The sequence below is a fragment of the Pteropus vampyrus genome, unplaced genomic scaffold (genome assembly GCF_000151845.1).
Source record: "Pteropus vampyrus isolate Shadow unplaced genomic scaffold, Pvam_2.0 Scaffold78, whole genome shotgun sequence".
NCBI classification, from domain to species: domain Eukaryota; kingdom Metazoa; phylum Chordata; class Mammalia; order Chiroptera; family Pteropodidae; genus Pteropus; species Pteropus vampyrus.
Window position 1 is genome coordinate 2,114,031 of NW_011888859.1, and position 13,203 is coordinate 2,127,233.

Consider the following 13,203-nt stretch of genomic DNA (forward strand, 5'->3'; position numbering starts at 1 on the left):
TCATCTTGTCATTCAGAAGTCATCTTCCTATTATAAGAAATTTATTGTTTAGATGTGATGTAAACAATTTTGATGTAAACATTTATAAAGATAATTGCGAAAGTAGGACATGACAAATATAGTCCTTCTGCAGGACATAAATGTGGCAATAAAAGTTAGAAAGACACTAAATAGATGCTACAATTAAGGAGCAGTAATTCTTCTTAGATATCCATTAACATTGGATTGTTTTGTTATTTCTGGATTATAGATTTTCTATATATTGCCATAGATTACAACAACGAACTGGAAAAACACCTTGACAATTATAAATTCTAACTCAATAATAAAATCAATGAGTCTAAATAAATTTCCTAAAAATTACAAAACATGTTAGAGATAGAGCTGAGTTTGGAATGTTGAATCAGTTAGCTTTGGTTGTATAACAGTTTACCTCAAAACATAGTGGCTTAAAATGATTATTTATTTAGTTCACAATTCTGTGGGTTGGTAATTTGGACCAGTATGAGCTTAATGGGTTTCCTGCTGGTCTTCTCTCATGTGTCACACTCAGTTGTTGGGTTGAATAGCATCTGAACTATCTAGATGATCCCATTTATGTTTGGAGGTTAGCAGGCTCTTGGCCAGGGCAGTAGACGTAACTGGGCCATGTGTCTCTTATCATCCAGGAGGCTAGGTTGGGTTTGTTCCCAAGCTAACAATTGCAGGACTCCCAAGAGCAGAAGGGGTGGGAGCTGAAAGGCCTCTTGAGGCTTAGACTTGTACTTACCCAGCATCATTTCCATACCTCAAAGCAAGTCATGAAGCCAGCCCAGATTCAAGGAGTGAGGAAATAAATTTTACCACTTGATGGGTATTTTTAATCCCCTTCCCTTTTTTTTTTAACCAATCTCAAATTAGCTAATTAGCTAATTTCCAATCCATGGCTCTCTCAATACAAGATCCTTAGACACTCAATTAGATAGGATAGCTTACTCCTCTACTTAAAAGCAATTAATTTTTGTTAATGAAATTTAGGAGTCTGTATCCAAAAGGCAATACTTGAAATGACTCTTGAAGAATGAATTTTCCAGAAAGAAATTAAAAATCGTATCCAGACATAAGGAAAAATACATGGGAAGGCACAAAGTTTAAGAGAGAATGACAGGAATTGGGTTAGTCAGCCTGTAGTTAGTTAGCTGAGAAAGTCAGCCTGGATTGGGGGTTAGATCGTGGGGTGGAGGGTGGAGAAATGTGGTGGGTGGTGAGCTAGATGGGTCTTCTAATAGCTAGGGTGTCTTTCATTCAAAGCAGGAGCTCCATTACCCAGTTTCATTCGAGAATATGTTTTTAGTTCCCGAAAAGAAGCTTGTAAGGTAAAATTTCCATTTTCGGTAAGGCTTTCTACCCTCCCCCACCCTGCACCAGAACAGGAAATTTGAACAAGCACAAGTCTGTGAATTGAAGGACACTGGTAAATAGCACTGAGTCTATGGAAAGTCAGAGAACAGAAGTTTTATTATCAAAACAAGGGCCTGATAGCAGCATGAACTAGAACGCGGGGACCAAGAAAGAGCCCAGCAAGCTACATATATCATGTCATTAATGAGTCAGAAATATAAACGACAGTTCAGAATTTCAGGAAACATAACAAATACGTCAGCCCACCATACAGTTCTAGCCCAGCACTTCCTGTCTCAGAATGAGCACAGGACGTGAGGCATCATGAAACCTGCAGGTGGGCTCATGAGAGCAGACTGAAAAAACGAATTCAGTATGATTACAAAATTATCAATTTTTGTCACATTCACTACTAATGTAATTCAAATGGAAATAATCTTTGGACTGTATTTGCAATCCGATAAAAATTTTATGAGTTAAATAATGACTTTTTAAAAAAAAAAAGAGACAATTTTTATTATTTATTTTTTAAAAGTGATAAAATAATGTAAGTAACATGGAATGTTACAACTAAAAATGTTATTTTATATCCTTTTGTTTAAATAAATGAAAACGTAAGAACTTCCATTTATTCCTATCTTCTTAGTACCATCTTCTATTTCCTTAATTTAAAATCTGTTTAAGTTAACCATACTTTCCAATCCATAGTTTGTTACTATTTGTACTCTACCCTGTGTTTTTAGTTAGACTCCTGTTTCCAAATCAAATTACCTATTTGGTTTTGTTTGTTTATTTCAGAGGATCTTATAATATCCTTCACAGTATCCATGGCTATTGGGCTAGTAATCGGCGGATTTATCTGGGCTCTGTTTGTTTGTTTGTCTCGAAGAAGAGCCAGCGCCCGCATCTCACAGTGGAGTTCAAGTCGGCGATCTCGATCCTCTTATTCCCACGGCCTCAACAGGACTGGCTTTTACCGCCACAGTGGCTGTGAACGTCGAAGCAACCTCAGCCTGGCCAGCCTCACTTTCCAGCGACAAGCTTCCATGGAACAAGGAAATTCCTTTCCCAGAAAATTAAGTTTCAGGGCTTCGACTTTCCATCCATTTCTACAAAGTCCACCACTTCCCGTGGAGACTGACAGTCAGCTGGTGACTCTCCCTTCCTCCAATACCTCTCCCACCATCAACACTGCCCACAGCCTGAGCCGGCCGGACTTCCTCTGGTCCAGCAACAGCCTTCGCCTTTCGCCACTGCCGCCACCTGCCTATGAGTCCATCATAAAGTCGTTCCCAGATTCCTGAGTCGGGTGCTCTCGTTCTCAATTGGTTTCTTTCTTGTCTTTTATTGAAAGGATATCATAAATAGACGAAACAGAATTTTGAGGACATGGCCCAAATGACTAAAGAGTCTCCAAGCTGGAAATACTCATGCAAGTTGGACATTACAATGCAAAACACATTTCCTTCAATCACATTTTTCCTTGTCTCACAAAGAAGTAATGTTTTCCCAAATAGTTATATATTTATGTATTTTATATTCAATGTAAGGATTATTAAAGGCAATGATTCTAATCTAAGAGTCAGCAGTGACACGACATATATATATTAGACTAAAATAAAAACTTAAGGTATTTGTAGTTTACAATCCTCATTCACTGGTCAATGTGATTAAAAGAGAAAAAATGAGTGTCATTTAAAAACTTTTTTTCTATCCTGAAGAATTTTAATTTTACTTTCTTTAGAATGACCAGTAAGTCATTTTACAATCTTGGATTTTTAATGGAATATATGGGCACAAAATGACAGAATATGGAAGCTTCTTAAGTTTCTTGATTCCACTCATTTAGGAGAAGTATGAGAATCAAGCAAAGGAAGCTGAACTCCATGGGTGTCATAGGATACTTTAATTTCGACACTTATTTCTATGCTTTTCCTAAGAATAGTTACCCACATCATTGAGGTAGAATCTTTGAGTTTAATAACATGATAATTTAACTTACTTTCACTGTTGTAATTGTGTTGTTAGAACTGCAAATGCAATTTATTTGACCTAAAAACAAACTTTAACACTTTAGCTTATAGTTTTCTTAAGGAATAAATTTTATTTCTTAGATTTAAATCTGGCAACTGGGAAAGCACTTTATCTATGTACCTTCTTTCCCTGTAACTTCACAGACAAATAAGTAAGGGTCAATGGGGACAAAGTCTGTTATCGAAATAGACGTTGCAACCGTGAAAAATTTTCCTTCCTGGATTGACTCATTAAGCATTATCTCTCATTTGTATCTCTATGAATTCCAACCTCGGAATTTGTGAAGAATCTTTGTACAATCATTAAGCCATGCCTCCTGGTCCTTGGTGCAGACTGTTATTTAAGGAGTCCACTTGTACAGATGGCCACCTTCTTAAAGAAAGGTACAACCCCAAAAGAGGTTACCAGACATTCGGTGGCCTGAATGCCTGTGGCGCCCTTTATCATTTAAGGACACGAGTTCCTTGGATAAATACTCAACAGGTCTGTGGCTTGTTTCTGATATAGTGAATATCTAGCTAATGTTTCCATTTGTTTGTTTCTCTGAACATCGGGATTTTCATTAAAGAAAAATGTACTCTCATTTTGGTTTCTGCAATGGGGCGGTTTCTGCTCATAGTGTCTGAATATGGCTCCAGAATGTAATAATTTTTATATAAGAGATTTAGTAGAGCCTTTTTTTAGTTATTTTTATTTAGCTTATTTTTTTTATTGTTCCTCAAGGATAATTATTCTAATTATTCTTAATGATATCTATAATAGATGCTCTTCAATACAGTATGAAAGAAAGAAAGAAAGAAAGAAAGAAAGAAAGAAAGAAAGAAAGAAAGAAAGAAAGAAAGAAAGAAAGAAAGGAAGAAAGAAAGAAAGAAGAAAGAAAAGAGAAAAGAAGGAAGAAAAGAAGCGAAGAAGGAAGGCAGAAGGAAAGAGGAGGAAAAAAGCTCATAGGGTCATCAATTTGTTGTAAGCTGTTTTTTTTTTTAACAAATTTAGCAATCTTCATATAGCCACATAAGATTCCAAGAGATCATTAACTTAGTAACAAGGTTATCTTTTGCTTGTAAGTCATCCTTAATGTTTAACATGAGAAGGAAGCAAAATTTATGGTTTTTATCTAGCTTATGTTTTTGTCTCCTCCCTCCCCAAGTCATGGAACAATCAAAACGAGTATCTTGTAAATATTGTGCAATCTATGAAATGTGAAATGAATGCAAAAACTGGAGACTTTTTGTTGTATTTTTTATGTCAACTGTGTAATTGATTATGAAATAAAATTAAACCGATATCAATTTTGAATCACAGTTTAATTTCTCCTATTTACTTTGATATTTTGAACCAATTTATTCCTGAGACACAAACATTATTTTATATAAAAGTGCATAAAAAAAGGTGGTGTCATAAATAAATGGAACAGGATTTTCAGGAAATTCATGCAGATAGAAAATAAGTTATGTTTTAAAAAACATTAATTTAGATTCTTATCTCACTAGATAAATAATACTTGGACTATTTAATTTTTTTGAGAATAAACTTTATTAAGATATAATTGACATATAAAATTATGTTAGTTTCAGGTATAAAACATAATAATTTGATATATGTATATATTGCAAAAGGATCAGATCTAGTTAGTATCCAACAACAAACATACTTACAAATTTTTTTTCTTATGATGAGAACTGTTAAGATTTATTCTCTTGGCAACTCTCCAATGTGCAAATACTGTTGTTAACTATAGTCACCATACTATACGTTATATGTCCAGGGCTCACTTATTTTATGACTGGAAGTGTGTGCCTTTTGACTACCTTCACCCATTTTGCCTTCTCTTATCTATGAGTTCAAAGAAACATTTTAAATGAAGACAATATTAAAACTTGAGAAATTTTAAATGTTTAGCAAATGTTTCGAGTCAAAGGATGGAAAAAATTACAAAGGCAACTATCAATAGCTTTGATTATTTAAAAAATTCTGAAATTATGTTCATCAAAAGATAAACTTATCCAAAATTTAGAAATGAGCAGAAAAAAAGTAGAAAGAAGTAGAGGAAGAGGAGGAGGAGGAGGAGGAGGAGGAGGAGGAGAAGGAGGAGAGGGGAAAAAGGGGGGAGGGGAAAAGAAAAGATGAACCAAAGAAACAAATGTCCACTATCTTTAAGTTATAATGAGCTCACGCAACTGAAAACACTCAGTTCTAAGTTGATAAAGAAGAATCAAAACAAGTAATTCACCAAAGAGAAAATGTCACCGATTAACGAGTATATGGTGAAACAACAAATACTACTAATAAGAAATTGCACAAGTACATTTAAACCATTTTCTAGCATTTTTTCAAACACCTTAGCTGATCATTTATAAGAGAATAAATCTCTTCTTTGTTGACAAATATACTAAGAAAAGCATGCTCTCGCATATCTCTGGTGGCAAGGTAAAGTGGGACTGCCCTTTTGGGAGACAGTCTGATAAAATGTATCAAGAAACTTGCACTGGACAGATCGTGAAGTCTCCTAGTACTTGATAGATACACAGTTTCCTTTGAGAAAAATGATGACGTGCATAATGGAACCAGAACATCTCATATCAGATGGTGAGTATCTGATGAGTATCTGATGAGATTTTTCCTGCTTTGGGCTGATGCAGGTTGGGATGAAGGGAAAGAGTGGGAGAATCACTAGCAGCAACAAGGTGGAAAGACATACTAAAATAGCAGAGATTCGAGGCAAAAATGCTGCAGCATTCTTTTTAAAAAATGTAAAAAAAATTTTTTCAATTACAATTCACATTCATTCAATATTACATTAGTTTCAGATGTACAGCACAGTGGTTAGACCCATATAATTTATAAAATTCCAGCAGCCTTTTAATAAACTCTCATTATTTGAGGTTATGTATATATTTTTATGACTCCACAACTTGAAAGAAATTGACCCCCACACCAGTCGAAGCAGCAAGTGATGAGAAATAGACTCTTAGTGTATATATACGGGAATAGTTCTGCCCTGACCCAGGCAAGTGAATCCCTGGTCTGGGTCACATGTCTCAAGGTGCCCCACACTTTGGACTACCTTCTTTGAAATTTTCTAAGTCACAACTCACTGTGTAGGAATGGCCAGGATTGGCAGTGCTATTTGGATAGGGTGCCCTGAGCCTGGACCAGAACCTAGTGGGTCCTGGCCCATGTTTTATCTCTTGAGAGTGCTCTTTGATCCTCTAGCCCATGTGTGGGGTTCACCAGATGCCCCAGTAGCTCCACAGCTCTTGTCTATTGGGCTTCTTGGGTCTCCATGGTGGGATCTCAGTCCCAAAAGGGTAGCTTGGCAATCGGATAGCTTCTGTTGTTTGGGACATATTTCTTTCATAGAATCACCTATTGGACAACAATCAGAATGGTGCTAATGTGCTGATTTGGGCTCAGAATGAAGACTCTTCATGTGTATTCACTGGACAATAAGCAACTACTCCAGTACTTCTCAACTCATTTAAAATCTTCACAGAAAGATCACTATATCTTACATGTGCCCATGAACTTCGTAAAATATTTTAAATCAATGTATTAAAACAAGATAGGGCTCTGCAAAAAATATTTACCCAGAGTCTTACACATTCGAAGCATGTTCCTGTGCAGATACAATGTGGGGAGACAAAAATACATTTGCCTGATCCGATTTGGAAAGTAAAGCGGTCCCCGCTTTGCGGTGGTAAAACACTTGCCATTTCTGACTCCTGTGATTCAGATTATGCAGTTACTGAAGAGCTCTGGGCAATTCCAAGGGATGGCTCCATGAAGGAAGAACAGATCTCTGATCTCTCTAATGGTCTAAGACAAATAGAGAGCAGTTGGGTAGGTACACTAGCATCCATGCTGGCTCTCGTAAGGTATGTTGTGGAACGCATAGATTCTTGTTGCAAAGTGCCTGACCAGGAGGAGCTAAAACTCCAGGGCTAGTACGTGTCACTGGAGCCAGAAGTCTTTGCTGCTCGTAGCCTTCACTTTGAGACTACTGAAAACCAGCTGCAGAAATGGATATATTTATAAATTGTGGGGTATCTAGACTCTAGAGACTCCATGATTAAAGAGGGTCTTTACTGAAAAAATCAGACTTTATAAGTAAGCCCCAGCTTAACTAAAAGCAGACAGAGGGATGGCTGAAACATAATTATATTATTGGTTGCAATGAGGATAGGAGGGACTGAGGTTGGCAGCTAGCAAGTCACAGAAGCTAAAAAGTCAAATGGTCATGAGAATCCCGGAGTAAAGGTATTTAGGGTATTATGGGAGTAGCCTAAGATGCTTGTTCAAAGATGAAAGACAAATCGAGAAATAATATTGACAAAATATATGACAAAGAGTTAACAATCTTTATTTACATAAAGAACTCGTATGATCAATAGGAAAAATCATTACAAAAGAGAAATTGGGAAATTCACTGGTGAAAAAGGACATAAAATATCTGAGAGTAAGAAAAACTAAAAGTTCCTATTAAAAAACCACAAAGAATAGCAACAAGATATGGTAGACTTCTGATAAGATTGACAAGGGACATCAAGAACAATGTGTAGCTTCTGGTTTAGGGACACAGTATGATACTGTAGCAAATCAGTTAAACGGAGAAAATCCTAATAGATAATGTTAGTGCCAAGTCTGGAGAGACAAACACTGGAGACGTGCGAGGCTGCTGGAAAGGATTAAACCCACCCTGATTCAGAGTCCCCAATCAACAGATTAGACAGAGCTTGGAGAAAAATGGCTTTGCCCAGTAGTGCCACTTTTTCCTCTAACAGGCTTTCCATCAGAGACTGTCGAAGTCTGAAGACAGATTCAGCTGATCTACAGAGAGAAGCACAAAACAATGCAGGTGCCATTGCCTCTGAAACTCTTAGTCCCTGGGGCTCCTAAATGCCACCTCTATCCATCTCCTTTCTGTGGCATTAGCAGTAAAATGGTTTTTGGGATCCCACTAGATACGAAATAGAAATTTGCTAAGTTTTCTAGCAAATTTCCACTTTTATATAAACCAAATTGGGTCAGATTACAACTTTCCAAAAAGGTTTCTAACTAAACAGGTATTTAATACAAACTGCTTTATTTCTGAAGCTGATGAATTGAGAAATGTGGGTATAAGCATATTTTGAGAAATTAGATTAGCAACTGCCAGTAAAATTAAATATAGAATATCTATGTTAGGAAAAAAGGCATATAAATAAGCGAAGAGAAGATTATATAGTAAATGGTAGGAAACAAAAGAAATAATAATGAAAAGTAGAAAATGAAAGCATGTCGAAATGAAAATATAATCCATTTCATTCTTTAGAAAATAAATACAAATGAGATAAACACACAGAAAATACCAGGCTTCTAGTGGATCAAAAAATTCAAACTGTAAATGAACTGTAAATCTTACCTAAAATGAAGTGATTCAGAAAAGTTGAAAATAAAAGAATAGGCAGAGATATATTAAGGTATACGTATTATCAACATCTGAAAAAGTTGAATTCAAAATGAAACGTGAACTAGGATATTAACGGACATAATCCCTTTGAAGATATAGGTCATCTTGAGTCTTAGGTAGCAAGTAACAAAACACTAGAAATATCTTTCTAAAACAAACTATAGACATAGTGAGGGATGTAAAAAAATATTTGAATATATGTGGAGGATGTGCTTTACATATGGATAAGAAGCCTCAGTATCTTAAGATATTTTATACCTAAATGAAACTGTATGTTCAAGGTTATTTCAGTCAGAATTCTGCCGTATGTGGGCTTTTTTTAAAATTTTTTTTTGTCTTTTAATTTAGATGAAGATAGAAAGTGACATGGAAATAAAAGTGAAGAAACAAAGTCTTCAAAATTCTGAGGAAAAAAGAGTGACGAGAAAGGATTTGGCCAACTAGATAGCAAAATATTCTTAAAGCTAAAATAATTTTAAAATAATGCAAAAAAATTCAAAGAAAAATGTACAAATCCACTGAACAGAATAAACGATACAGAAATAGAGACAAGTATATGTGGAAAATTAGTTATAGTGAGGGTAGAATTTTAATACATGAGAAAAAAATGATTATATAATAAATGTTTAGGAGAAAACTGGACAGCCATAGAAAAAAATCTGTTACTCATATTTAAATAAGTTTAAAATAGATAAGAAATGTAAACATTAAAATGAAATAAAATCACACATTAAAAGTGGATAAATATCTTTAAAATATTTACAGGAGAATAAATTTTATGAATTTAGGTAGTGGGAGATCAGATTTTTCAAAAATTTTGAAGTTTAATCTTATTTATATAAAAACAGACCTTATTTATATAAAATCTATATTTAAAATCAACTTTATTGAGATTGAATTCGTATATAATAAAATATAGAGCATTTTAAGTGTAATCACTTCTGACCTATATGTACACCCATTTTACCACCATTATCATCAAGACGTATAATCACCACAAAATGTCCCATTATACCCTTTCCCAATCAATCCCCATTCTCTGTCCAAGCCCCAAGCAAATCTGGATGTGCTTCTCATCATTATAGACTGGGTTTATTTGTCCTGGAGTATTGTACAAATTGGATCATACAATATGCATTATTTTGAGTCTGGCTTCTTTCACCCAAGATAAGTGTTTTGAGGTTCATTCATGTTGCTGCATGTTTCAATAATTTATTTTTTTATAGCTGAATAATATCTCATTGAATGCATACTATGTTTGCATGTCTTGTTTGTTAACCTGCTCATGAACATTTAACTTCCAGTTTGGGGCTATTATGAATAAAATTTCTATTAATATTTGTATGGACCTATCGTAGGCTAAGTAACAACCTCCAAAAATATCCCAATTCCTGGAACATATAAATGTTACCTTATTTGGGAAAGGGGCATTACCGATACAATTAAGTTAAGGACTTCGAAATGGGGAGATTATTCAGGTTTATTTTGGTGGGTTCTAAGTGCCATTGTCTGTGCCCTTATAACAGAGGCAGAGGGCGATGATAGATAACACTGCAGTGAACGTAGGCGTGCATGTATGTTTTCAAATTAGTGTTTAGGATTTCTTCAGATACCCTGAAGTAGGATTGTCAAGTCATATGGTAGTTCTAGTTTCATTATATGGTACCTATATACAATAGAAGATTACTCAACTATAAAAAAGAATGAAATCTTGTCATTTGCAACATCATGGATGGACCTAGAAGGTATTATGCTAATTGAAATAAGTCAGGCAGAGAAAGACAAATACCATATGATCTCACTTATGTGTAGAATTTAAAAAACAAAATAAACAAATAAATAAAATAGAAACAAACTCATAGATACAGAGAACAAATTGATGGTCATCAATATGTGGGGGGGTTGGGAGAATGGGTCAAAAGGCGAAAAGGATTAAGAAGTACAAATTGCCAGTTATAAAAATAGTCATGAGAATGTAAAGTAAAGCATAGGGAATATAATCAATAATTTGATTATATTTAATAACTATGTATGGTGTCAGTTGCATATTAAACTTACCAGATCACTTCATAAGGCACAGACATGTCTGATCACTGTGTTGTACATGAGAAACAAAATATAATGTAAGTCAACTATAACTGAGAAATAAATTTAAGACAAAAAAATGGGGGGTGGGTAGAGGGGGATTTGTCACACACAGGAGAGAGAAGGGGATGTGAAGACAGAGCAGAGAAAAATTGGAAGATGCTGACTTTAAAGACTGGAGTAACGCCGCCACAAGCCACAAGCCAAGAAATGTCAGCAGCCACCAGAGCATGGGAGAAGCAAGGAAAGGAAGGAATGGATTCTCCCCTAGAACTTCTGGAGGAAAGGCAACTCTGACAACACCTTTTTTTTTTTTGACCCGGTGATAAGATTTTCAGCTTTTGGCCCCTTGATCTGTGAGTGTATGCATTTCTGTTGAAATGTTGAAACAAGCCACAATGTTTGTGATAATTTGTTACAGCAACCATAAGAAATTAATACAAGACCTATGTTTTGATTTCTCTTTGATAAATACCTAAGAATAGCATTACTGGCTTTTATAGTAAGTCTATGTTTAACTCTATGAGAAACTCCTAAATTCTTTTCCAAAATGGCTGTACTGTTTTAAATTTCCACTGACAATTTGAGAATTCCACTTATTCCATGTTCTCAGCCATACTTGTTATTTTATGTTTTTAAAAAAATCTCAGCCATTCTATTACATTTATTGTGCTATCCCATTTTAGTTTTAATGGACATTTTTATGGTTACTAAGGATTCTGAGCAACTTCTATTGTGCATATTGGTCATTCATGTAGCTTTTTTGTTGAAATAGCTTCTCAAATATTGTGCCATTAAAAAAAAAAAACCTAACATGTGTCCTTCTTATAGAAATACAGTTCTTTATGTAATCCAGTTTGACAGTTCTTTATGTAATACAGATAAAAGTCCTTTATCAGATATACGTGTTGGAAATGTTTTCTCCCAATATTGGCTTGCTTTTCCATTTTGTTAATGTCCATTAAAAAGAACACAAGTTCTTTATTTTGATGAAAACTACTTACCCAATTTTTGATGTTTTCTATTTATTCATCCAAAGTCAGAAAGATTTTTGAACTAGTTTGTCCCTGTTGTGTAAAAACTACATAGCCACTTGAAACCGCCTCAGCCCCCTGAGCTGTGCCTGGGATCCTTCCTTGCTCTGGACGAGTTCTCAAAAGATAAATTTTATGTGATTGTAGTGCTTACCACATTCTTTTTCCTTCTTTCTATAATCAAACTCATGTGCTGACTACTGCCACATTTGTTCAGTTTTATAGTTTGTTTGTGGTCAGAGGGTAAATTTTATCTTTTTTATCTATTGTGTCTGGAGGTAGAAGTCTCTATAAAGCTATTTTTAAAAAAATTTTAAAAACGCTAAAATATTATCTTGGGGCTGGAGGAATGCTATTAAACAACATTAAGACACAAATTATGAACTGTGAGTAATGTTTGCTGTACACATGTCAGTAAGTTAGCTTTAAAACAGATTAAATATTTTACTATTTAATATGAAAGATTAATATTTTAATGGAAAATGTACAAAGGATCAGCTAATTTACACAATAAAATGATAAAAATGGCCAGTATATCCTTGAAAATATACTTTTCTGAAGTGTACTTTGGCCAAATAAACGTAAAATGTGAACATTCTTTGAGGATTATAAGTATTTACTCTGGGAAGTAATTCTAGCTGTTCTAAAGGTTCATATTTTAACTCACTTCCTCAGATACCTGATGATTATTAAACCCACTGATAGCATACAAAACAGCATACTGTCCCCAAACCCAAACCCAAATCCAAATCCAAACCCAAACCCAAACCCAAATCCATTTACAGCTTCAGTAGACTAAGAATGTACTCTTGACCTAGAGGTTATTCCATCATTTCTTGACTGATGAGATGAACCGGGATTTAAACTTACAGTTAGAGGGAGCTGAGTGCAAATTTGAGATGCTCACTGTACTCCAAGCAAAATCAACGAAAATCTCTAAATTCTGATGTTGGTCATATTCTGCAAATGCTCATATAGAAAAGTCTGGAGACCTACAACAAAGTAGGCATCAAACAGGAAATAAAAATGAGGTGGATAGAATAAATTTGGCCAGGGTAAATAAACAAATTGGGAGGAGAGAAAGGTAAGCAGATTAACAGGAAAAAAAAAAAAGGTTATTGAGAGAGTGAGAAGACAGAGAGAATCTTGGTTGTTTTCCCCACAGCTGTCTAGATCTCTGGTTTCTAGCCCTTTCTGACTTATTTTTGTACTCTTGAATTC

General features: G+C 34.9%; 1 protein-coding gene across 1 annotated transcript in view; it reads left to right on the forward strand.

Annotated features, from left to right (window-relative positions):
• Positions 1–2,967, forward strand: part of MYCT1 (MYC target 1) — an 11,982-nt gene extending 9,015 nt beyond the window's left edge. The window contains exon 2 of the mRNA XM_011362699.2: positions 2,179–2,967. Coding sequence (XP_011361001.1) covers positions 2,179–2,684 — 506 coding nt within the window. The 3' untranslated portion in view covers positions 2,685–2,967. The remainder of the gene's footprint in view (positions 1–2,178) is intronic.
• The last annotated feature ends 10,236 nt before the right edge of the window (positions 2,968–13,203 follow it).